The sequence below is a fragment of the Zea mays genome, chromosome 9 (genome assembly GCF_902167145.1).
Source record: "Zea mays cultivar B73 chromosome 9, Zm-B73-REFERENCE-NAM-5.0, whole genome shotgun sequence".
Taxonomy (NCBI): Eukaryota; Viridiplantae; Streptophyta; class Magnoliopsida; order Poales; family Poaceae; genus Zea; species Zea mays.
Genome location: NC_050104.1, coordinates 153649011 through 153672271, shown reverse-complemented (window position 1 = coordinate 153672271; position 23261 = coordinate 153649011). Strand labels below are relative to the sequence as shown.

The 23261-nt window shown below is 48.6% G+C and overlaps 3 protein-coding genes across 13 annotated transcripts; all 3 read left to right on the top strand.

Moving 5' to 3' along the window:
- The first annotated feature begins 1068 nt into the window (after nt 1-1068).
- Nucleotides 1069-3839, top strand: LOC103639444 (Putative MYB DNA-binding domain superfamily protein). Of its 8 annotated transcripts, none has more exons than XM_020544402.3 (4): nt 1069-1279; nt 1703-1840; nt 1918-2115; nt 2238-3839. In XM_020544402.3, the coding sequence occupies exons 2-4, from the start codon at nt 1717-1719 to the stop codon at nt 3485-3487; spliced, it is 1572 nt and encodes a 523-aa protein (XP_020399991.1). In that variant the 5' UTR covers nt 1069-1279; nt 1703-1716; the 3' UTR covers nt 3488-3839. The 8 variants fall into 8 exon arrangements, with proteins under 8 accessions (XP_020399991.1, XP_008660409.1, XP_035818640.1 ...); XM_008662187.3 differs by having other exon boundaries at nt 2205-3839; XM_035962747.1 differs by having other exon boundaries at nt 1078-1279; nt 1706-1840.
- A 1285-nt stretch (nt 3840-5124) lies between these two features.
- Nucleotides 5125-8621, top strand: LOC100277631 (uncharacterized). 4 transcript variants are annotated; one of them, XM_020543606.3, is made up of 9 exons: nt 5125-6443; nt 6535-6583; nt 6672-6728; nt 6817-6894; nt 7001-7120; nt 7397-7495; nt 7605-7762; nt 7910-7975; nt 8123-8621. In XM_020543606.3, exons 1-9 carry the CDS (start codon nt 5440-5442, stop codon nt 8145-8147), a joined length of 1656 nt encoding a protein of 551 aa, XP_020399195.1. In that variant the 5' UTR covers nt 5125-5439; the 3' UTR covers nt 8148-8621. The 4 variants fall into 4 exon arrangements, with proteins under 4 accessions (XP_020399195.1, XP_008658441.1, XP_008658439.1 ...); XM_008660219.4 differs by having other exon boundaries at nt 6814-6894; XM_008660217.4 differs by having other exon boundaries at nt 6814-6894; nt 8110-8581.
- A 908-nt stretch (nt 8622-9529) lies between these two features.
- Nucleotides 9530-14789, top strand: LOC100283246 (uncharacterized). The gene is made up of 9 exons (NM_001156148.2): nt 9530-10359; nt 11037-11201; nt 11297-11434; nt 11697-11848; nt 11972-12080; nt 13365-13463; nt 13690-13755; nt 13859-13966; nt 14368-14789. The coding sequence occupies exons 1-9, from the start codon at nt 9691-9693 to the stop codon at nt 14452-14454; spliced, it is 1593 nt and encodes a 530-aa protein (NP_001149620.2). The 5' UTR covers nt 9530-9690; the 3' UTR covers nt 14455-14789.
- Nucleotides 14790-23261: the final 8472 nt, after the last annotated feature.

The following is a 23261-nucleotide window of genomic DNA, read 5'->3' as shown; positions in this document are numbered from 1 at the left end:
CTGTCAACCCGCCCAGTCAATCTCGTGATCGGGTGCAAGCGGGTGTTTAGTTACCGTGCCCATAGTGTTTTTTCACTATTCAGTCCGCATGCGTGGAGAAGCTGAAAATGGCCTTCGCTGGACCAGGCACGCGAGAGACCGGCGACCAATCAGGCTGATAGAGTACTTAAATAAAAACTGAGAGGATTGAGAGCTTCGGAGGAGGTGACGTTTGCGCAGCCGAACGAGGTTTTTCGCCAACAAGAAGAATGGGAGTATAGGACGATAGATACAATACCGTTGATGTTTGTTTTTCTTTCCCGCCTGAAATCTAGATTGGAATGAGAATATTAGGATCTATTGAAGATGTTCTCAAGGGCTTGTTTGATTACAGATGGATTGAGGAGGGTTAGACATGATTAAATTTTAATCTATTTAAAATTTAATATAAAAAGATTTAATCCACACAATTCCCTCCAATCATCTTGCAAACCAATAAGGTCTGATATGGTTATAATATTTTTGTGCCATGTTTAACTTGAAATTAAAACATCGAGCCTTTTTAGACTTAGACCAGGCCCTAACTAGTGGATATAGTATCGGTCAACGAAAGCCCGAAAGCTTTCTGGTGTGTTTGGAAACAAAATATTTTTTTAAGTTTTAAGATAAAACCATGGTATTGAAAAAAACAGCATAGCATTTTTTTGCCAAAAAATGTTTGGCTACATTGTAAAAATTATGTTTTGAATACCATGATATTTTTGTAGTATTTGAAACTTCATTCCAACCTAAAGTTTTTGTCTAAGACTAGCCTTGCACATGTATAAAAAATACTATGGTTTAAAATAATTTGTCTCCAAACATAAATTGTTACGGTTATATCATAACATCTTAAAGGTATAGTATTTTAAAATCATGTTTTGAAATACTTTGCTTACAAACACGGTAAACGGGGCCTGATATTCTCTGCAATATAGTGCCCAGTCCCGGGGCCGAACGCAGTTTTAGCTTATGGGCCTCGGCCTGTTAGTGTGTGAACGGAATAGCGGCCCAGATCACCGCCGCGCGGTAGACATGGTCGCGAATCGCGATATCGGTGCCGCCTTTTCTTTTCCCGTTTTTATAAATAAATCAGCCCGAAAAAAGGACGCGGTCGTGGACCGAACAAACCTTTCCCCAAAATTTCCCCTTCCCCGCACACCGAACGAACTCTCGATCTGATCCCTATCCTTGCAGGGCCCGCCTCGGCTCACCGATCCGGCCCCGGATCCGCTCGTCGCTCGACGGGATCTCTCGATTGGTACCAGCTTTGCCCCCTCTCTTTGATTCCGTAGGTTCACGAGTTAGGGTTTGCTTGTGTGGGTTTCGGGCCTCGATTTGCTCAATTGAGGACGGATTTTGCACGGGGCGTCGGATCTATGCGTGTCCTGTATGTTGTACCTAGGATTGTTGCCAATTCTCCCGTCAATTTTGCGTGATTTTTCTGGTTGTCGGATGAGGGGTTAGGGTTTCGTTCGGTCCAGAGGTGTTGGACTCCTATTCGCGCATTCGTTAGGGCTTCATGCCGCGATATCCGAGCCTCTTGCTTGAATTAGTTATTGCATGAACATTGAACAGAAACGTTGTTATGTAACTTACTGGTTATAGACGGCAATTCATCTGTGCCCTTCATCATGGTAGTTGAATATGGACTGTAATTCATTATTTTATTCTACCCTCTCAGTAGTTTAGACAAGCATGCTGCATCAGGAGAACAGTGAGCCGTTCGTGAGGCACCACTCTGAGCAGCTTGCGTGTGGCAACATGAGGGGAGCAGATAATGGTCGTCCGAATTTCCTTCCTGAGAAGTGCCAGATTGCAGGTAATGACTGAGCAGCATCCTCTTTGCTGCACTAGACATTTGTCTAGGCTCTAATACAGGTTTAGTTTGTCCTGAAGTTTGCCAGAGGGGTGAAAAAGTTAGCCTATTTGATGAAGGGCTGATACATGGTGTTGATCTAACCAATCATATTGCTCAGTCACAATTGGTGCCAAGTGGTGTCAAGGAAACACCAATAGTGGATCAAAACAAGAGACCTGCATCCAGTGACATGCTTGACATAGTTGAATGCAAACGTCTGAAGCAGGAAGGTCAAAGTAATAACTCCATCTTCTCTTTACCAGTAAATAAAGTGTTGCTTATGCAGAGACAGTTAGATAATGTACTTATCTTTCGTTTATTCCAGTCGTAACTAAGGAAGACAACCATACATCTGCAGAGGATTTTCATGAGTACCCCACATACACGACTTGCAGAAGAAGCTTTGACTCACCACTATCTGAGAGCGAGGATAGTGAAGATGAAGGTGTAGATTCACCTCTCCATTTTTCACATGCTCACACCTATGTTGAAGATGATCTATGGCCTGCCAGCTTTCATCATGCTCTGGGCCCTTTTCCCTTGAGGAAACCTGTTCCTATCGGGCCAAATCATCAGGCTGAATTACCTGAGTGCAGGCCATTTTGTGGAAGAACTGAAGAAGGCGAAAGTGTCAAGTGGATCAGAAACGGTGTTGTGCCAATGCCTGATACTGGTGCATCGTCTTTGGTGTTGGAACCTGTTCACTGCAAGGCAGACTGTGAGTGTCATGATGAAGGTTCAATCATTTGTGTGAAAAAGCATGTGAGGGAAGCAAGAGAAAAGCTGAAGGGTTCTGTTGGTGCAGACACCTTCAGGGAGTTGGGTTTGAATGATATGGGTGAAGAGGTTGGCTCAAGGTGGACAGAAGAGGAGGAACATTTGTTCCAGCAGGTTGTCTTGTCAAACCCTGCTTCTCTGTGCAGAAACTTTTGGGATGAACTCCCTCTTGCCTTCCCTTCCAAGTCCAGCAAAGAACTAGTGAGCTACTACTTCAATGTATTCATGTTGAGGAAGAGGGCTGAGCAGAACAGATTTGACCCAGTGAACATCGACAGTGATGATGACGAATGGCAGGCAGGTGACGATGGTGAGTATCCAATCACAGGAAGAACTGATGAATACTTGCCAACTGAGTCTCTTACTGATCAAGATGATGTTGCATGCAATCCAGTTCCTTTAGAAAGGGATCTCTATGAAGATTCTGATGATGAGGATGAGCTGGACAATGCCAGTGGAGACAGGCATAATGGTGCCCAGAGGGCTGGTATGTTGTCAGAGGGTAATCGTGTAATGTCGGTCATAGAACATAATCAACAGACGTTCAAGTTAGATGCAGAGGCGCAAGACGACTCTTGCACATCATTTGAGGCTCATCAGGTTGGTGTTGAAGGTGGGACACATACTGATATTGCTGATGACAATCATTACAGGAGTGACGGCTTTGGTGGTGGTGCAGAACATGGGTTCTTCGGTAATCAGTGTGACACAAAAGAGTGGGACTTCGGTCTCAGTATCGGTTGGGAAAAGCATGATTTTTTGTCAACAAACAATGTCATAGAAGAGGTGTTCGGGAAGTGCTGTGACACTGCTGACCAGGACCTTATCTGAGCCAGACGCGGAGGCTTCTTGTCAGCTGCGAAAACTTTAGGGTTCTCTGAATTGTACAGCAGTAGTTGGCTATTTTGATTTAATGCCTCACTTGTTCTTACAGGAATCTCATCTCTGTCCTTGGAACATCATCTGCTTGTGATTTCGTCACATGATTAATGTAAATCCGTAGTCTGTTGATAGCCTGTGGAATGTATGTATCATCTTTGTTGTGACGGTGTCTCTTGACCTGAGCGTTTTTTCTATGTGCTAGCGAGGGTCATGTAATAAAAGCTGTTGTTGTTCCTTGACCCTGTCTGCAAATAAATGTAACCTGCCAGTCAATGTATTCCGAAAGGTCATTTTTATCTGATCTGAAATCTGTAGTCGTTTCCGCGGCTCGTTCGTCGTTTAGTGTCATTAGTGTATTCTCGTTATGGTAGCCATTCCGCGGGCCATCAGCCCATCAGTGACATTAGCGTATTCTCAATGCAGATATTAGAGCAATTTTAATAACACAGTCAACCGTTGGTTATAAAGATCCTTATAGCATATGCCATTTAGGTCATGTTTGGCATGGCTCTGGAGCAGAACTCCAAGGAGGAGCTGGCCAGGGCATAACAAACACCATAACTTCAGGGTTGTGAACTCTATGAAGTTTTTGGAGCTGTTCTGAAAACTCAAAAAAAAAAAACAACTTAGTCGTGGAGTTTGGAGTTATTTACACATTGCCACCGGTTATGAGAAACAATCTAAACTTTGGAGTAGAGTTGCTTCACCCGGAGTTTTGAAGTAGAGTTGCTCTGGGTGGAGCAGAACCATGACAAACAGACTCTTAGTCTAGCTATATAGTGATTAGCTCCTCGTTATTAATGTAGAACTTCACTTGTCTCTCATATAGCTTCTTGATTCTTGTGTTGGAGTCGTCTATAAGTTTATAGTACGCTTTATCTATACTATCCTCTCTTCTCGACCTTAACATTTAGCCAGCTTATAGCTTCTTATTATTCTTGCCGCTACCCGATCTGAGGATTTTCTCTCCGACAAACACCTCCACTGGAAGATTACTCGAAAATAAATTTTGATGGAGCCTTTGTAGAAAAAGATAAGAGGAGTGCATGGGGATTCATCGTTGGAGAAAGCAAGGACATGGACTAGATGGGAATTTACCACATGGTGGTGATGTGGTTAAGCTGAAGTTGAGGGATGTCTTGAAGTGTTGAGAGCGGCAATTCATCTGGGGATTTCTCACATTGTATTGGAATCAGATTCTGCTAATTTATTGATGGCTCTCAAATCAGACGACTACAATCTACGATGGGAGGTTGGCTATTCCAAGAAAGTCGTTTTCTATTGCATTCCAATTTTACAATATTAGATATTTGTGATTTTATCACTAATGCTCTTGCTCAATTTGTTGTAAACGAGATGACTGATCAACTGTTGCTTTGGTTTGATCCGCTTCCTGATTTTATAATTGATCTCATGGTTCACGATCTTGTTGAACCTAATATAATATAACGAGTTGGACATGTTTTTTAAAAAAAACACTTATGGATTGTTTGGTTCGCTTCCCAACTTGCCATAATTTGTCCAACTTTTTTTTTGTCTAATGTTAGTTCTACAGTTTTTCTGACTAACTTTAGATAAGTTGTAGCGTAGTTAACCAAACATGTCTACTCCAAATCCAATACAGTACAGTTTCATAGTTCATACAACAAGTAACAGTGTATCATCTATGAGATCACAGTTGCGCAGCTGCGGCTGAAGACTTGGATGACGTTGTGGCCCACTGATTCGGGAGCCCACATGTCACAGGGGAGAAGAACTCGCACAGCTATTCGAACGCCTCGGGCGGAGCGCCTAGGACGAACTAGCCGTTAACCTCCGGGCTCCAGCCTCCAACGTTCCCTTTTCGCATCGCCCTGCCGGCTGCCGCTCGCCCTTTTCTCTGTTTCCCAATTCCCATACGCATGGAAACATCTCGTCGACCCAAACCCATCCACCCACAAGGCGGAATACACGATCCAGTCCGATCCTCGCCCCGCGCGCTGCTCCAAACCCTGGCGATGTCGACGGCGGCGGCCGCGAAGACTCCGATCAAGGCCCTGGGCTCCGCGGCCGCGGGTGCCATGACTCCGACCAAATCTCAGGCCCCCGCGGCGGCCAAGACGCCCTGTACCTCTCGCGCGCGGTCCTCCCACGCATCCGAGAATTCCAACCCCAACATCCCGGGCACGCCGCCTCCCCCGCAGTCGACGCCGTCCAAGCCCAGCCTCAAGTCCCCGGCGGGCGCGGGAGCCAGGTCCGCCACCGCGAAGAAAAAGCCCTCCACGCCCGCGCCCGCCGCGCCACCGCTGGAGCGGGAGCGGGAGCGGCGATTCCTCGTGGCGAAGAAGGGCGCGCGGCGGAGGCGCAACGTCGGGACCATGGGAGGCGGCGGGGGCGGCCGCGGGGGAGAGATCGACTTCGACAAGTGCCGCGAGGCCGCTCGCGAGGCGCTGCGCGCGTCGCAGGGGGAGTTCTTCCGCAAGGAGGTCGCCGCATCCACAGCCACCGGAGAGGATCAATTGGGACAGGAGGAGGAGGGGAAGCCGCTGGCTGACGAGGATGTGAAAGGTGGAGCATTCGAGGAGCGGCAGGAGGAGGAGACCGACGCGGAGCTGGAGGGGAGCAGCAAGGTTAGGGCGATGAGGACGAAGGCGATGGCTAAGGCGATGAGCAGCGTTCCGAATCCTGGCTCTGGCCGCGTCAAGCATATGGTGCAGGCCTTCGAGAGCCTGCTCAACATCTCCGGCGCCACCTCCGATGCTGAAAGGGCCGGTGAGGGCTCATGGGCGCTGCCCGGGTTGCAGCTATGGAAGGAGGATGATAAGGGTGATCTGGGGTTCCCACCAGTGTCGGTGTTCTCTTCTGCTGATTTCCAGAATGCAGGGTCTAATCGACTCTGCTCGTCACTAGATGGAAACACCGTCAGGTTGGTTGACGTCGACAAACAAGCGGAAGGAAGTGTTTTATGATTTTCTCTGAAACACAATTTTCTGGTAACAGTTTGTCACTCATTTTAGGTCGAGCTGGGACAGCAGAACATCGACTGGCGAGTGCAGCAGGAGAAATGTAAGCCTGGCACAGTTTTAATTTCTACTTGAGTTGGGTCATGGTGGATCATATTCTCATAGCCGAATGTATTCTTGCTCTCTGACAGTCATCTGAGTCACTAAGGAGCAGAACATCGGCTGGCGGGCGCAGAAGCAGGAGAAACGTAAGCCTGACATAGGTTTAGTTTCTATTTGGCTTGGGTCATGTTAGAGCATGTTCTAATATCTGAATTCATGCTTGCTCTCTAGCAGTCATCTGAGTCACTAAGGAGCAGCTGGAACAAAAAGCTCAAGGTCACCAGCCAGCATCCATTCAAGTTGAGGACAGAGGTAATAACGCATCCTCAGTGTTGTCGCAGTCATGTCCTATAAGTTGACATACATGCTTCAGCTAGTTCGTGAAAATTTAGTCACCATGTTTTCTTTGCGATGACAGCAAAGGGGAAAGTTTAAGGAACAGCAGTTCGTCCAAAAGGTGCAAGAGATGCTTGCAGAGGAAGAGAAGAAGCGTATTCATATTGCGCAAGGATTGCCATGGACTACCGATGAACCCGAGGTATGTTTAACTAACTCATATTGCGCAGAATTTTGTGTTTAGGGAGTGTTTGAATGTAATAGAGCTAATAGTTAGTGACTAAAATTAGTTGAGGCATCCAAACACCCTAGCTAATAGTTCAACTATTAACTATTTTTGGTAAATCAGTTAATAGTTAGGTAGCTATTTATTAGCTAGCTAATTCCACTAATAAATTTTAGTCAACTAACTATTAGTTCTAGTGCATTCAAACACCCCTTAAGATCTTGACAAAATTGTGATTTTTTCTCATTTCAGTGTTTGATAAAGCCTGCAGTCAAAGAAAGAACTGAGCCGATAGACCTTGTTTTGCATAGCGATGTGCGTGCTCTTGAACGTGCAGAATTTGATCAGCACGTGAGCCCCTTAAAAACTTATTTTACATACTTTACTATCTGAGATGTAATGCCATTGGAGTTAATCGATATACCTATTATGTTTGATCATGTTCTTTTTGAGAACTTAGGTTTTGGATAGGAACAAGTTTGCTGAGCAACAAAGATTAGAATGGGAAAGGCAACAGGAATTAGACGAAGAAGAAAGGATAAGGCAACTGAGGAGAACCGAGCTGATTCCTAAAGCTCAGCCCATGCCATACTTTGACCGCCCATTCATCCCCAAAAGGTGATGACCGAGTTAGATTTTGACTCATTTACAGGCCTGATAAGTTACCTTTTATTCTTTTTTTACTGTTGGTTTGCTACCTCGATACTTGAGAGATGTATTGTCATTTACAGAACTAACCTTTTTTCATCCGTTTTATCGGCATAGGTCCACAAAACCTCCTACAGTTCCCATGGAACCGAAATTCTACCTCAGGCCAGAAAAGTTATCCTGGTGAGCTTTTACTTCCAAAAAATATAACTAAGTTGACATATTTATGCGCAAAACTACTTTCCCGAACCCTGAATTTATTTATCTGTGCAAAGCATGCTCACCATGCTTGGTTACGTGTTAATGGTGGCTGACAGTTACTATCGACAGCAATGTATGGAACTTGGAAAGCTGAATCCACAACATCAGTGCCAACATCCGCTGTGGCAATCGAGAAATGCAGAGCATCGACACACATGATCCAACAACTGTTTCCATTTCCTGGCATCGTCTTATTCATTCTTGATTCGTCTTCTTCCATGTGCGAAGAAATTGCTATCAAGCGTGTTTTTGTAGCTTTGCTTGGATCGCCTTGCCTCCAAGTTCTGTTAATCGCTGGCTCTGTGCTTCAGATGCAATCCCACCGAGGTTTGAAATTTGTCGTTCAAGAAACTGATAAGGAAATTCAAGGATGAATTTTCTGTGGTATATTAATATGTACTTTAATGTTGGTTCTTGCCCGCTATGCATGAGCCCGGCAGTCCCAGTGTGCTTTTATATGGTAGTTTCTATTTGTGCTTAAGTATATAATATAAGAGAAAAATATGTTGTATATGAGTTTAGAACCAACAATTATGGTTCGAACCTTTATGTCTGCATGGTTTTGGCATTTAACTATGAGTTAGCACAATGGCCATAGAAACCGTGAAACTAGAGAAACTGGTGTTTTAATATAGTAGATAGAGAAGATAAGAGATGGTCTAGTAATATGTTGCAGTTGCTGACCTGGTTGTGTATGTGCAGAAGTGTAGCAATCTGAAACTTCGAACAATTCAATTCAATTTCTGCGCTCTAACGTGTTCATTTGATGTACACTCAATTCTTCCCGCGAACAAAATCGTTTCATGAGCAACACAAAAATGTTATATCAGAGTTATCTTTATTAAATTTACAAAGGAATTTGTTTGCATCTACACTACTAAATAAATATATTACCAAAACATATATTATAATGCATTTAATTAAACTAACTCGTTGTTAGTGTCTTTTTCAATAAAATTGGTCAACTTATATAACTCGTACACACCTATTTTGGGATAAAGAGAGTATATAGCTGTAAAAAAACTTGTTGAGCGGGATGCATTAATTGACGGTTGATGCAAAACGAATGAATTTGTAAAAATGTCAAAGAAATATGTATTAAAAAGTGTGTCACTTGAGATCTCGTATAAAAGCAAAAGGTGCTCACAAGTCACAATAGATTCAATCATTTTCTTTGTTAGATTAGGCACAACCTGCTCAGGCAGTGAGGCACCGTCTAGTAAAGCCTGATTTGGTGGACAGAAAATTAGAGGGATTTATGGGGTATTTCTCTTCCATGTCCCGCTTTTTGCTTTTTGTTCCGTATTTTGCAATTCGGGAAGAAGTCCTGACTGCCTAATCCAGTGACAAGCTTTAGGCCCAGGGCCCAGCGCATGAGCATTGAGCCCATCCAGTCTTCATTCCCCGAGAGCGAGACGCTTCAATGACCTCTTCTGTATGACACGTGGGTCCCTCGTAAGCTATTCTACGCGCACGGCGCACCCAGCGCTTCTCCTTCCGTCCTTGGCAACCAGGCCCAGGCATCGTTTCACCGCTATTCCTCCTGCCCCATCTCCTCCCGATCCATCCGAGCCCAAACCCTAGTCCAGCCAGATCTCCGCCGCCGCCGGCGAGAGCACGGCATCAGATCCGCCGCGATGGCGTTCCGCCGCATCTTATCCACAGCGGTGCGCCGCCGCTCGGCCATCGCCGCGGCAGCGGCCGGGAACGCGCGCGAGGCCTCCACGGCCGTCGCCGCGGCGCCCGGCGTGCTAGCCCCCGACGCGACCCCGGTGCGCGCTCCCGTGATGCCGTACGATCGCATCGCCGAAGCCGTTAACGCCAGGCTCCGGCGGCTTGAGCACCCAGACCCGCGCTTCCTCCGCTATGCAAGCCCCGTGCCGTCCCACGCCGACCACACGGCCATCCTTGCGGCGCCGGAGACCCGGGTCACCACGCTGCCCAACGGCCTGCGCGTGGCCACGGAGTCGTCCCTCGCCGCGCGCACGGCTACGGTGGGTGTGTGGATCGATGCGGGCAGCAGGTACGAGAACGAGGAGGCGGCCGGCGTCGCGCATTTTGTCGAGCACATGCTGTTCAAGGGCACAGGGAAGCGTAGCGCCGCGCAGCTGGAGCAGGAGATTGAGGACATGGGTGGCCACCTCAACGCTTACACGTCGCGGGAGCAGACGACCTACTACGCCAAGGTGCTTGACAAGGACGTGCCCCGTGCGATGGAGGTCCTCGCGGACATCCTGCAGAACTCCAATCTCGACCAGGCCCGCATTGAACGTGAGCGCGAAGTGATCCTACGAGAGATGGAGGAGGTATGCATCCTGATTTGTAGTCTTGTAGATATCTGTTGTTTATTTAAAATTCTTAATTTTGTGCTGTATTAACCAGTCTGGGTAATAATCACTAATCAGTCATTTGTTTTATCTATGTTCGTTACTCTCAATGGTTAAGTGTATCGATCTGTTGAACTTTTTTGTCTTTTTATTGAGGAAGTTTTTATCTTCTTAAAGATATTGTCTTATTTACCTCAGATAAGATGCATTATGTGTTCTATGGTGTGTGATGAAAATCTTTCTGGTTTGTTGTTAGCATTTCTACTAGTACTAAAGCCATATCATAATTCATAAAGAGGGTAATGCATTTCGACATGGGATAGTTTTCTGGAAAATTTAGAGTAAGGAAACAAGGTGAGTAATCTGCTAGGCGTTTGTTCCTCTTAAACTTGCTGAGAAGTTAGCTGGGCGAAATCATATTTTTTTAGCGGGCAAGGAGATGAAAGGGTTGAAGACATCTAGCCAATACCTGTCTCATAAGCAACTTGTTTTGGATCCTTTGTTCACTATAGTCATCAACCCTTGTAATTGCTTTTGCTTGTTAGTAATTCTCAATTTGGTTAAACATCCAAGGTGTTGTGTATAGTAAAATATATGTGTTCAGTGTTATGAAATGCTTTTTGCTTAAATGTTCTGTCTGTTTCTTCCTTGCATAGGTTGAGGGACAGTCTGAAGAAGTTATATTTGATCATCTCCATGCAACTGCATTCCAATATACATCCCTTGGCAGACCAATCTTGGGTTCTGCAGATAACGTCAAGTCAATCACCAAAGAGGACCTCGAGAACTACATTGCAACTCATTATACAGCTTCTAGAATGGTACATAATATTTAAAATTTTCAGCTGCAATGCATCTGCGCCATTTTATGTTCCTGTTATTAGAGTATGATGGAAGTATTTCTGCATGTTTTCAGGTTATCACAGCTGCAGGCAATGTTAAACATGAAGACATTGTTGAGCAGGCAAAGAAGTTGTTCAGCAAGCTATCAACTGACCCTACAACAACAAACATGTTGGTCTCTAAGCAGCCAGCCTCTTTCACTGGTTCTGAGGTGGGTTCTACAATTTTTGCTCTATACTTAGTTGTGCTATTTAAAGGGCTGGCCTGGAGCAGTGGAGAGAGATGTCTCACTGAGTCACCAGGTCATGGTCTGAAGCAGCCTCTCCGCATTTGTGGGTGAAGGTTTGCTTGGTTTATCCCATCCCCAGACCCCACTCATGTGGGACGTCCGGCACTTGGTCTGCACTTTTTTTACTTAGTTGTGGTATTTGTCATGAACCCACATTATCTCATCATTGTATGCTTCTTGATAGGTTCGAATCATTGATGATGACATGCCCCTCGCTCAATTTGCTGTTGCTTTCAATGGAGCATCATGGGTGGATCCTGATTCTGTTGCACTGATGGTTATGCAAACAATGCTTGGTTCATGGAACAAGAGTGCTGGTGGAGGAAAGCACATGGGGTAAGTTCACTCCCTTTTCTGGTATTTTCTTTTCGTCATAATGTTTACAGGACTGATCCACATTTTTCGATATTCTGTTACTGACCATATCTTTGTCATGTCACCCTGCTTTACTGTTTACAGTTCAGAGCTTGTGCAGAGGGCAGCAATCAATGACATCGCTGAGAGTGTAATGGGATTCAATACGAATTACAAGGACACTGGTCTTTTTGGTGTCTATGCTGTTGCTAAGGTTAATGTTATATTTCTACCTTTGAAGTTGGCATAAATCGCCTGAAATAATATTTTATCGTATACATTGTGTTGTCATATATGTCATCCATATCCGTTGTTATGAAAGAAATGTGTACCCACAGCTATTTTATTTGTTAAAATTCCTTGAATAGTAAGATAAATAAACATACCTTACATAGACACTATTCACACTCTCTAGATCCACTTTTAGTGGTGTTTTGTTTTTCTTCCTATTAAATTCTCCCAGCTGAAGGGCGGGCCTGGTGCAGCGGTAGAGCCTACCGTCTGTAACCGGAAGGTCCCGGGTTCGAGCCCCAGCCTCTGCATATTATGCGGGTAAGGCTTGGCGCTTAAAGATACCCTTCCCCAGACCCCGTACAGTGCGGGAAGCCTACGGCATTGGGTACGCCCTTTTTTTTTAAATTCTCCCAGCTCCCATAAAACTTGTATCTAAGATACACACAGGGTGTTGCAGTTGGGTCTTGTTAGTGACAACAATGTTGTTGGGATGAATTCAGTGACAACAATGTTGTTCAGTGACAACAATGTTGTTGGGTAAGACAGCCCCCAGGCATGTAGAAGACCTTTTCGCATAGGTTGAGAAAACCCCCAAACCCCTGCCACACCCATACACAACGGCACTGTAGTGGTGTAGCCCATGTGAGAACGACCAGGACCAGGCCTGTGCTTTGCGTGGGACAGACGAGGGGATTTTTTTTACTCCAGCCTGGAATTCTCTCCCACGGGGAGTCGAACTCAGGACCTGAAAAGTGCTACTCAGACCACCTAACCAACTTAGCTAGAGGCCCTTTCGCAATTCTAACCACTTGCAGTTGGTTGGAACCACTAGTTAGCATTTGTATTGACTATTGCTCTGATAGCTTTTGATGACGAAAGTTGCCAGTCTGAATTTCTTATCTTTATTTACATACCAAATTGAAGGCCCTTTTTTCTATTTGTAAACAATAAAATAGACAGGGACCTTTCTTTTCTACTTCAATCTAAAATATTGAGCCCCAATATCTATGTCTACTTGGTAAATCTATTGCGAAATATTGAAACTAATAAGGCTTCTATTTATCTGTTAATGTAGCTTGTCTGTCCTGTAGTTCAATGCTGAATCAAGTTTTATTTCCCACTAATCTGTTGTGAATCGTAATTTTTGCTTATGCGGTGGTCCTGTGATCTTGTGATGTTGCTCTTGTGCAACAGCATGCCTTTTTTGTCAACCTTTTCCTGATGATCATTGATCTTATGTGACCTTGCAAACTTGGTTCTTCAGGCTGATTGCTTGGATGATTTGGCTTTTGCAATTATGCATGAGATGAGCAAATTGTCATACCGGGTTACGGAAGAAGATGTTATCCGTGCACGTAATCAGGTAATGTTTGAAGTTGTTACGGGGGAACATTGTCATTCCCAGTACTGTACGTCGGTTTACTCGGACACTGCACGCAACAAAGCGTGATTTATGGTGTTCTCTTTGTTTTGGGCTCAAGAGACAATCAATGATATTTGTTTCATTAATATGCCGGCATATGCGAATAACCCATCGAAAATTTTCAGACTAGTATCACATTTTCATTACTTTGTGATGATAATTTCAGCTGAAGTCCTCTATCCAACTCCACCTTGATGGTTCAACTGCTGTTGTTGAGGACATTGGCCGTCAGGTATTATCTTGCTCCATTGTTTTGGTGTCTAAAACCAATTATGTTATGCCAAATCTTAATCCTCAGCACCTTATACGTTTTTTCCGTTCCCCTATTGTTCCAGCTGCTGACCTATGGACGAAGAATTCCTACCCCCGAGCTTTTTGCAAGAATAGATGCTGTTGATGCAAGCACTGTGAAGCGTGTTGCAAACCGCTTCATCTTTGATCAGGTACTGTTTTGGCAACCTAGAACCTCTCACCCTGTAGAACGTTCAGCATCTTTATGCTTCCTTCTCTAGTAAATTCTAAAGGTAGCTCTTTTTTTCGTTGGGCACTCATTATTTAAGATGTACTACTCTTTTTGTTGTATATCATGCTGTTTTTGTGGTAGACCTCTAGTGATAGGATTGTATGGTTTCATGTTGTGCTTCTTATGCTTACAACTAATCCATTGGATGACTTGCAATCAGATCTCTTCGGTGTGCAGTTCAAAGCTAAGCATCTACTTTGCCTTCAGTAACTTAGTTTGGGAAAATTAAAAAAACTGGAAAAATAAAAGAACTATTCTTTGAATTATTTCCTATCAAACTTGGGAAAACAATATATTCGGTTTGTTTGCTTTTTGTGTCAGGATGTTGCTATTGCTGCGATGGGGCCGATCCAAGGACTTCCAGACTACAACTGGTTCAGACGCCGGACCTACATGCTCCGTTACTAGATTAATCAGCCGGTGTACCCATGTTTACCGTCTGCAAAAGACAAGATAAAATTTGCCTCTTTTAGCGTCAGTATATTAAGGCCTCAGCACTGCACATTACGTGCTGCGATGGAGGAATTTTTTGAGAATTTGTTTTATTTCTTGTCGTGTCCAAAATCCACAAATCTGTCAATAATGATAGGCAGGTTCGACTGACGTGGCTGACTTGGTTGGCCACCGGATGTTTTCTTACAACGAGTCATGAACCATACCGTCCCATCTTTTGTTGGAAGATTTTACTTTGGCAAATAATTTTGTGGCACGTTATATGTAAAGATGGTACAGTTTTAGCTTCATTGTCCACAAATCTTGTTTTGAACGATTATTGTCGTGTATTTAGTCAATTTCCTGGCGTTTGCTTTCGTGCTGTTCTGGCATATTATGGTCAAGGCGTAGCAAGGCGGGCTCAGCTTGTACTGTGTTGGCACCGGAATCTTCAGTCATGCAGCGTCCAGCAGTCTTGCAAAAGCTCTCAACTTCTGCATAGAGTACCGAATGATCAGATCAGCTTATCAATCTCTCCGCTTCGGAGAAAACATGAGTGGAGGCAAATCTGGAAATTTTGGCTAACTTTTTCACTATATCATTACTCTATTTTCTAATACCATGTGCTGAACTTTAGTGAGATGCTAAGGTCCTCATTGGTTGCCTTCCCCTGCATGACTCCAGCTACTATGCTGGACCTGTATAAGATAAGCGTGATTGGTTACTTGTTTTCTGCGGGCTAGGTTGAAGAGAGTCTGCGTTGGGTTTAGACGCACTCATCAACTGCGTAGCTGGTTGCCCGTGGGCTCCGCATCTTTAGCCTGCACCACGCGAGCCTAGCTCTGCATAAACGAATGAAATTTCTGCATTCGCGGAGACTAGCGCAAGGGCCCTTTTTGCATTCGTGGAAGCAGGTAAGGTATGCTCACTCCACCGGACATCCAATTATCCAAACGCGACAAATCTGTATGGATCCGACCTGGTTGGGGGTATGGTACAATCAACTAATCGCGCTCTAAAGTTTAAAAGTAGCTAAACTGTTGTTGGGTGCTAAAGTTTAGCGATTCACTTTCAGTAACTTTTAGCATTCATGCTTTGATCTTCAAGTGCCAAAGTTTAGCTAAAAAAAACAATGCTAAATTCTAGCACCATGAATATAATATAAGGCATATTTGGATCTATGGGGCTACAGTTTACACTACACTTTAGTACTTAGAGATCCAAACGGAAGTGCTAAAATTTGCTAAATGTGAAGTGCTAAACTTTAGCACCTATTAACAGTTTAGCTCTTCCAAGTATACTAAAATGAGCTAAAAGTGGTATATATGGTGATGAAAAGATGTATCCTACCCTCCTGACCCCACTCTCTCGTGTATTAATCAGGGGTACGAATGTATTTCTATATCTATGAGCTAACACACTTGCTTCTAAACACTATTTATGTACTAAACTTTAGCTCTTCATTTGAGATGGCTAAACTTTAGCACCATGTTAAAGTTCAACACATGAGATCTAAATAGGCTCTAAAGGTTTCTAGAATGAGTACTAGTGGAAGTTGCTTAGCTTCATGCCCAGCAAGCCCAAATAAACCCATTCCTATCGGTTGGATTCAACGACGTCCGAGATCGATTTCGGCAACCAATAGAACCCTCAGTTGGCCACCTCCACAAAACCTACTTAGGACTCTTTTGGATCAAAGTAATTTTACAGGAAAACATAAGATTCTGATTTTCATAGGAATTGTCATTGTAGCATCCTTTGGATTGTAGGATTGAGCCTTAGGAAATTTGGAGGAAATAAATCCTTTGTCATCTGTTTCCTATGCAAACCGCAGGAAAATAAACATCCAACCATAGCTCTTTTTCCAATCCTCTGTCCCGACCAAACAACTCTCTGGTTAAAATTACTATATTTTATAATCCTTTGTTTTGCACATGCATTTCTACATCGTTCCTATATTTTTCTATTCCTGTATTTTTTTTTCCATTTACTACATTCCAAAGGAGCCCTTGTTTCCCATGTTCTTCCTCGAAATTTCGATCTCTTTCAGAATCCCTAAAACATGAAATTTGTTATGTTCCCTCCTACCAAGCCCATGTATCTCCTTAACGTCGTCGTGACCTGTAAGGGTTTGTTCGCTTTGGCAGGGATTAAAGAAGATTAGAGGGAATTAAATCTCTTTCTAGTCAAAAATTGAATAGGAAGAGATTTAATCCCCTCAATCCTCTTCGATCCTTGTGTAACCGAACAAGATCTAAAAGGTCTTTTTTGTTTTCTTAGACTAATCTTGCAATAGGCATTACAACCTCTACATAATTTTATCTAGAATTCCCATATAAATGGGTTTAGGACTGATACATCATATTAGTAGGAGTGTAAAGGCTTTCATTCTATATATTTTCTAAAATACAAAATGCATTTTATTGTAGTCAATGATGAACTTGTAATGATGCTTCTAATATTCCTAAATTCTATGGTTTCTCTCGCTCTCGACGATTTATGACAAAATAACAATTGTTCTTTCAAGCTGACTCTTATTTTTAATTAGTCGCCATGGTGAATTTAGTAGACATGATGCTCTTTTAGGAAGCAGTGCTCAAGCATATTGGTTCGAACCCAAAAGTTTAGTTTGTACCGTAAGAATGCAAATATTAAATATAGTGTGATTATAAAACTAATTACATGAAATACTAAACAATAAATAAATTTATTAAATCTAATTAATCTTGTCGGCGTTTCGAGACAGGGGGGTCACTAAGCCGACGAGTGAGTGTGCTGCGTGCCCCAGCCCAGATGGGTCGAGCGCGTGGGCGAGCGCGAAGGGGGGAGAGGCGAGGTGGCCGGAGCCGAGCGTGAGAGAGGTGGAAGTCCCGCGGCCTTCGTGTTCGTCCCGCGCCCAGGTCGGGTGCGCTTGCAGTAGGGGGTTTACAAGCGTCCACGCGGGTGAGGGAAGCGAGCGGCCCCAAGAGAGCGCCTGTCCCGTCCTCGGTCCCGCGCGGCCAACCTTCTCTAAGAAGGCCCTGGTCCTCCCTTTTATAGTCGTAAGGAGAGGATCCAGGTGTACAATGGGGGTGTAGCAGAGTGCTACGTGTCTAGCGGAGAGAGCTAGCGCCCTAGGTACATGCCAATGTGGCAGCCGGAGAGGTCTTGGCACCTTGCTGGCGTGATGTCGTGGCTGTCGGAGGTGCAACGGAGCCTGGCGGAGGGACAGCTGTTGGAGCGGTCGAGTCCTTGCTGACGTCGTCCTGCTTCCGTAAGAGAGCTGGGGACCGCCGTCGTCACAGAGCTTGTGGAGCGCCATCATTGCCCATCCGGCGGAGCTGGCCGGATGGGACGCCGGTCTTGTTCTCCGTGACCCGAGTCGATTCGGGGTAGGACGATGATGGCGCTCCCTGTTGACGTGGCGGGTCTGTGCCCTAGGCAGGGTGACGTGGGGGCTCCTCCGAAGCCGAGGTTGAGTCTGTCTTCTGTTGCCGAGGCCGAGTCCGAGCCATGGGGTCGGGCGAGGCGGAGGTCGTTCGACCGAGGCCAGGGCGGAGTCCGAGCCCTGGGGTCGGGCGAGGCGGAGTTTCGTCGTCTTCCGGGTCTTAGCCCGAGTCCGAGCCCTGGGGTCGGGCGGAGCGGAGTTTGCCGTCTTCCGGGTCTTAGCCCGAGTCCGAGCCCTGGGGTCGGGCGGAGCGGAGTTCGCCGTCTTCCGGGTCTTAGCCCGAGTCCGAGCCCTGGGGTCGGGCGGAGCGGAGTTCGCCGTCTTCCGGGTCTTAGCCCGAGTCTAAGCCCTGGGGTCGGGCGGAGCGGAGTTCGCCGTCTTCCGGGTCTTAGCCCGAGTCCGAGCCCTGGGGTCGGGCGGAGCGGAGTTCGCCGTCTTCCAGGTCTTAGCCCGAGTCCGAGCCCTGGGGTCGGGCGGAGCGGAGTTCGTCGTGGCGCCTTTGGCAAGGCCTGACCGCCTGTCAGACTCACTCTGTCGAGTGGCACCGCAGTCGGAGTGGCGCAGGCGGCGCTGCCCTTCTGTCAGACTGGTCAGTGGAGCGGTGGAGTGACGGCGGTCACTTCGGCTCTGCCGGGGGGGCGCGTGTCAGGATAAAGGTGTCAGGCCACCTTTGCGTTAAATGCTCCTGCAACTTGGTCAGTCGGTGTGGCGATTTAGTCAGGGTTGCTTCTGAGCGAAGCCAAGGCCTCGGGCGAGCCGGTGATGTGTCCGCCGTAAAAAGGGGGGCCTCGGGCGAGACGGAAGTCTCTCGAGGTCGGCTGCCCTTGGCCGAGGCTAGGCTCGGGTGAAGCGTGATCGAGTCACTTGTGTGGACTGATCCCTGACTTAATCGTACCCATCAGGCCTTTGCAGCTTTATGCTGATGGGGGTTACCAGCTGAGAATTAGGCGTCTTGAGGGTACCCCTAATTATGGTCCCCGACAGTAGCCCCCGAGCCTCGAAGGGAGTGTTAGCACTCGCTTGGAGGCTTTCGTCGCACTTTTTTGCAAGGGGACCAGCCTTTCTCGGTTGCATTTTGTTCCGGTGGGTGCGCGCGAGCGCACCCGCCGGGTGTAGCCCCCGAGGCCTCGGAGGAGTGGTTACACTCCTTCGAGGTCTTAATACCTTGCGTAATGCTTCGGCTGGTCTGGTCGTTCCCTCATGCGAACTGGTCGTAGCCCGGGTGCACGGTCGGGGCCCAAGCTCTCGGGCTGGTATGTTGACGTTGTCAACGGTTTGGCCGGAGCCGGTTTTTGCGAGAGCAGCCCCCGAGCCTCTGCACAGGGCGAGAGGACGATCAGGGACAGACTCGGCTTTTTACATACGCCCCTACGTCGCCTTTCCGCAAGGAGGAGGGGGGGAGTGCGCCATGTTACCCTCGATGGGCACCGAACATGGTGTCTCCGGTGAGCTGCAAGCGGGTAATCCGAGTGGACGTCCGTGCCCCGTTCGTTGGGGGTCGGCTAGGGGCCCAGAGGCACGCCCAAAAGTACCTACGGGTGATTTGCCGGACCCGGTCCCCTGGCGACGGGGTCCGAGGGCTCGATGCCTCCCTCCGATGGGATTCCGTTACAAGATCGTTCCCGCTGGTCTCGGAAATGTCCTAGGGTACCTCGGGAGCGCAGCCCGAGCCTCGGTTATGTATCGAACGTACCCCTGGTCATCCCTCGCTCGGTGTCTGAGGCGACTGTGAACCCTTCGGGGGCCAGCCTTCGAACCCCTGATCAGTAATGGGCGCGGAGCCCGAGTAGCCTGAGGCGGCCATGGAACCCTTCGGGGGGCTGGCCTTCGAACCCCTGACCAGTAGTGGGTGTCGGGCCCACGCGATCTGAGGCGACTGTTGAACCCTTCGGAGGGCCAGTCTTCGAACCCCTGATCAGTAGGGGGGGCTCGGAGCCCGGTTCCTTCGCGGAGAAGGATCCTTTTCGGGGTATCCCCCTTTCCCGGTCCCTGTTGCAAGAGATAGAGAAAGAGGAAAAAGGAAAAGGATACGAAATCGAACGACGTGGCATACCTCTTTTTGACGCGGTTATTACGGCGAAGGCGAAGCGTCGCGCGCTTCTCCCGCCAGAGGCGCCGCGTGTCCCGCCGCGGAGTTAATGCGACGGGGCGAGTAGTTGGTGGGGCGGCCGTTACGCGTGCGCGAACCGTTCGAGGAACGGGTCACGGGTGCACCGTCTTCACGCCGTGGGAGGAGGCTCTCTTGCTGTCCCAGGATGGGACGTGAGCCTGGCTGACGACGTGACTGCTGCGTCCGCCCGCCTGCCACCGCCATTACTGCCGGCCCACTTTCGGTCGCTTTGACCAACGCGCCAGGCTGGCGCTGCTGGGTCGCCTCGAGTCGCGGCATAGGCTCCGCAACCGAAGAGGCGCGACGGTGGCACGAGTGGCGGTGCGGTTGCTTGCATGCAGCAACTGGCGCGCCGGTTGCTTGACGCGTGGGCCTGGGCTCCCAAGCTGGCGTGTCAGAAGTCGGAGAAGCGCGTCCACCTGGCGCGGTTGCATGCCGCCTGCATGGCTGCCCGCCCCTTCCGCCCGTTGGTCTGGGCAAAAGTGGGGGGTCGCTTGTAACCGCTGGACGGTCGTGCGCACCACGCGCGGCGGTTTGGCTTCTTCTGCCCTGAGCCGGTTTGCATGACATGCGGGACCCAGCCCCCGAGTCGCAGGGGAGGGCCTTGGAGCGTGTTGGAGAAGACCCAGCCCGCGGCGTCTGGGGGCACACGTAGGGAGAGTTGCCTTTAAAAGGAGGGAGACTCCTTTCAGAAGGCAACCATGTCTTCTTCCTCCCTTATGCGTCGTGTCTTTCCATCTTCCAAGCCCCCGGATGGGGGGTATCCGCCGCCTTTCCGCCTCCTCGTTGGAGGAACGCAACTCCATGGGAGTTGGTACCTTTCAGCCATCGTTCGGCTTCAAGGATTTTCATCACGCAGCCTGGCCACACCCCGCCACCGGCGGTCACCCAAGATGGTGACCTCCAGTTCGACGGTGGGGAAAGCGGGCCAGGCCGCGGCCTCTACTCCTCCCTCGGCCTCAAGGATTTTCGTCATCCAGGCCAAGATGGAAGATGAGGCGAGTCGGGGGGCCGCCCCCGCGTGGGTCGGCTGCCTTTTTCTTCCCCCCGCGCCTGGGGGAGAATGGCGTCCTCGAGTCCCACGGGGACTTCCTCTAGCCATGCCGGGATAGGTAGGGCGCCAGTGGCCCTGGGTCTCCGTCTCCCTGCCTGAATGGCTGGTTCTCGTCCTCAGCGGGTGAGAGTCCTTCTGTCGTAACACCTGCCCCGAAGCCGCTGCTGAAGCTGCTTCGTCGCCCGGGGCGGGGGTCGTTGTTGTCGTAGTCAGAGCGGGCGGCGGCGAGCCGCCCGTCAGTCTTCTGTTGCTCCGCAGGCCCACCCCTGTCGAGTGGGGTTGTTCGTACCCGCGGAGGGGGAACCGGAGTTCCGTTTGTAATGGCACTTTGAATGCCAGTGTTTTTGTTCATTGTGGCTGTCGAGGCCTGAACATGTATGTAATTTCGGCACGGAGCCGTGTTTTTTCCTTATTTTTGAGCGCTAAGTCTCGCCTGTTGATTATCTGAACCGCTTTACCAAGCATGAGTCGCCCCGTGTCAAGGTGACGAGTGAGGTATCCGTATCCCGGAGGCGTAGGAATCCCTCGGCCCGATCGGCCTCGTCGTCTGGGGCTCCTCTAGCTTAGTTAAAGAGACCCCTCGGCCGCCCTTCGATGAGCCGAGGCCAGGGGTAGCGATATCAGTATGAACAGAGGCGGAGTTGGCTCGAGAATGGGAACCTGGTTGGCCGGAGCCTAGCCGTGTTGTCCGTCAGCGGAGCCGACGCCAAAGTTGATCAGCCGAGGCCTCGGGTCGGGCTGGCGCCCTTGGAAGCCGGTTGGCCGAGGCCCCAGGGGTAACCGGCCGAGCCGCCTGCTCGGGCCGGATTCCCGGAGGAATCCCTGGACCGCGTCGCCGTCCGAGGCTGGGTCGGACTCTGCTGAAGACGTCGTCGATGCCGAGGGTGCTACGGCTCCCTTCAGCGTGAAGACCCGAGCCTGCAGGATCAGATCGTCTTGTAGCGTGTGCCTTCTACGGCCGCCGAGGCCAGAAAACACACCCTCGCCGTGCTTGCGAAGCTGCGTCTTTTTTCCTCTTGTTTCGAGCATCTGGACTCTCTGTCGGTAACAGGGATGTTTGTGTGAGCGAGAGTTGCTTCTCGCGGAAGGGACGAGTGAGGTATCCGTATCCCAGAGGCGTGGGAATCCCTCGGCTCGGTCGGCCTTGCCGCTTACGCGTACTTTCACCCGTCCATGAGGCCCTGTCCCCGACTTAGTCGAGAAAGCTTGAAGGACTGCTTCGGCAGGAGAGCTTCCGAACGTGAAGACTTGTTCGGTCCACGGAGTCGCTTTATCCGAGCGCGAGTTACTTATCGCAGAAGGTGATGAGTGAGGTATCCGTATCCCGGAGGCGTAGGAGTCCCTCGGCTCGGTCAGCCTTGGCTGCTTACGTGTACTCCGTCGTTTCCAGGATCCGCTTTCCGAAGTAGTCAAGAAGCACGAAAGTAATCCTGCTAAAAAGAGATCCTTTTTCGAGGAAAAATTTGACGCAGAGGGGGTCTCCCCCCTTTTAGCCCCCGAGGGAGGGTCGGGCTTTGCCGAGGCTAGGCCGACCCTTCCTTGACGACTAAACTTTGCGTAGGTGCGAGGTATATGAACAACTTGGAAACATCTTAAGGGTAGAAGCGACGTAGCTGTTTGATGTTCCAGGCGTTGCCGTAGATCTCGCCTTGATTGTTGGCCAGCTTGTATGTTCCGGGCTTCAGAACTTTGGCGATGACGAATGGCCCTTCCCAGGGGGGCGTGAGCTTGTGCCTCCCTCGGGCGTCTTGCCGCAGCCGAAGCACCAGATTGCCTACCTGGAGGTCTCGGGACCGGACCCCTCGGGCGTGGTAGCGTCGCAGGGACTGCTGGTACCGCGCCGAGTGTAGTAAGGCCCTATCCCGAGCCTCCTCCAACTGGTCCAGCGATTCTTCTCGGCCAGCTTGGTTGCTTTGATCGGTGTAGGCCCTCGTCCTCGGGGAGCCGTATTCCAGGTCAGTGGGCAAGATAGCTTCAGCCCCGTAGACCAGGAAAAACGGCGTGAAACCCGTGGCACGACTCGGCGTCGTCCTTAGGCTCCAGACCACCGAGGGGAGTTCCTTCATCCACCGCTTGCCGAACTCGTTGAGGTCGTTGTAGATCCGAGGCTTGAGCCCTTGTAGAATCATGTCGTTGGCACGCTCTACTTGCCCATTCGACATGGGATGAGCCACGGCGGCCCAGTCCACCCG

Coding starts and splice junctions, on each gene's coding strand:
- LOC103639444 (XM_008662186.4), top strand. CDS start 1,717: ATGCTGCATCAGGAGAACAGTGAGCCGTTCGTGAGGCACCACTCTGAG. Junction 1,841..1,905: donor TGAGAAGTGCCAGATTGCAG/GTAATGACTGAG, acceptor ATACAGGTTTAG/TTTGTCCTGAAGTTTGCCAG. Junction 2,116..2,204: donor TCTGAAGCAGGAAGGTCAAA/GTAATAACTCCA, acceptor CGTTTATTCCAG/TCGTAACTAAGGAAGACAAC.
- LOC100277631 (XM_008660217.4), top strand. CDS start 5,440: ATGGAAACATCTCGTCGACCCAAACCCATCCACCCACAAGGCGGAATA. Junction 6,444..6,534: donor CTAGATGGAAACACCGTCAG/GTTGGTTGACGT, acceptor CACTCATTTTAG/GTCGAGCTGGGACAGCAGAA. Junction 6,729..6,813: donor GGCGCAGAAGCAGGAGAAAC/GTAAGCCTGACA, acceptor CTTGCTCTCTAG/CAGTCATCTGAGTCACTAAG.
- LOC100283246 (NM_001156148.2), top strand. CDS start 9,691: ATGGCGTTCCGCCGCATCTTATCCACAGCGGTGCGCCGCCGCTCGGCC. Junction 13,464..13,689: donor TTATCCGTGCACGTAATCAG/GTAATGTTTGAA, acceptor TGATAATTTCAG/CTGAAGTCCTCTATCCAACT. Junction 13,756..13,858: donor TTGAGGACATTGGCCGTCAG/GTATTATCTTGC, acceptor CTATTGTTCCAG/CTGCTGACCTATGGACGAAG.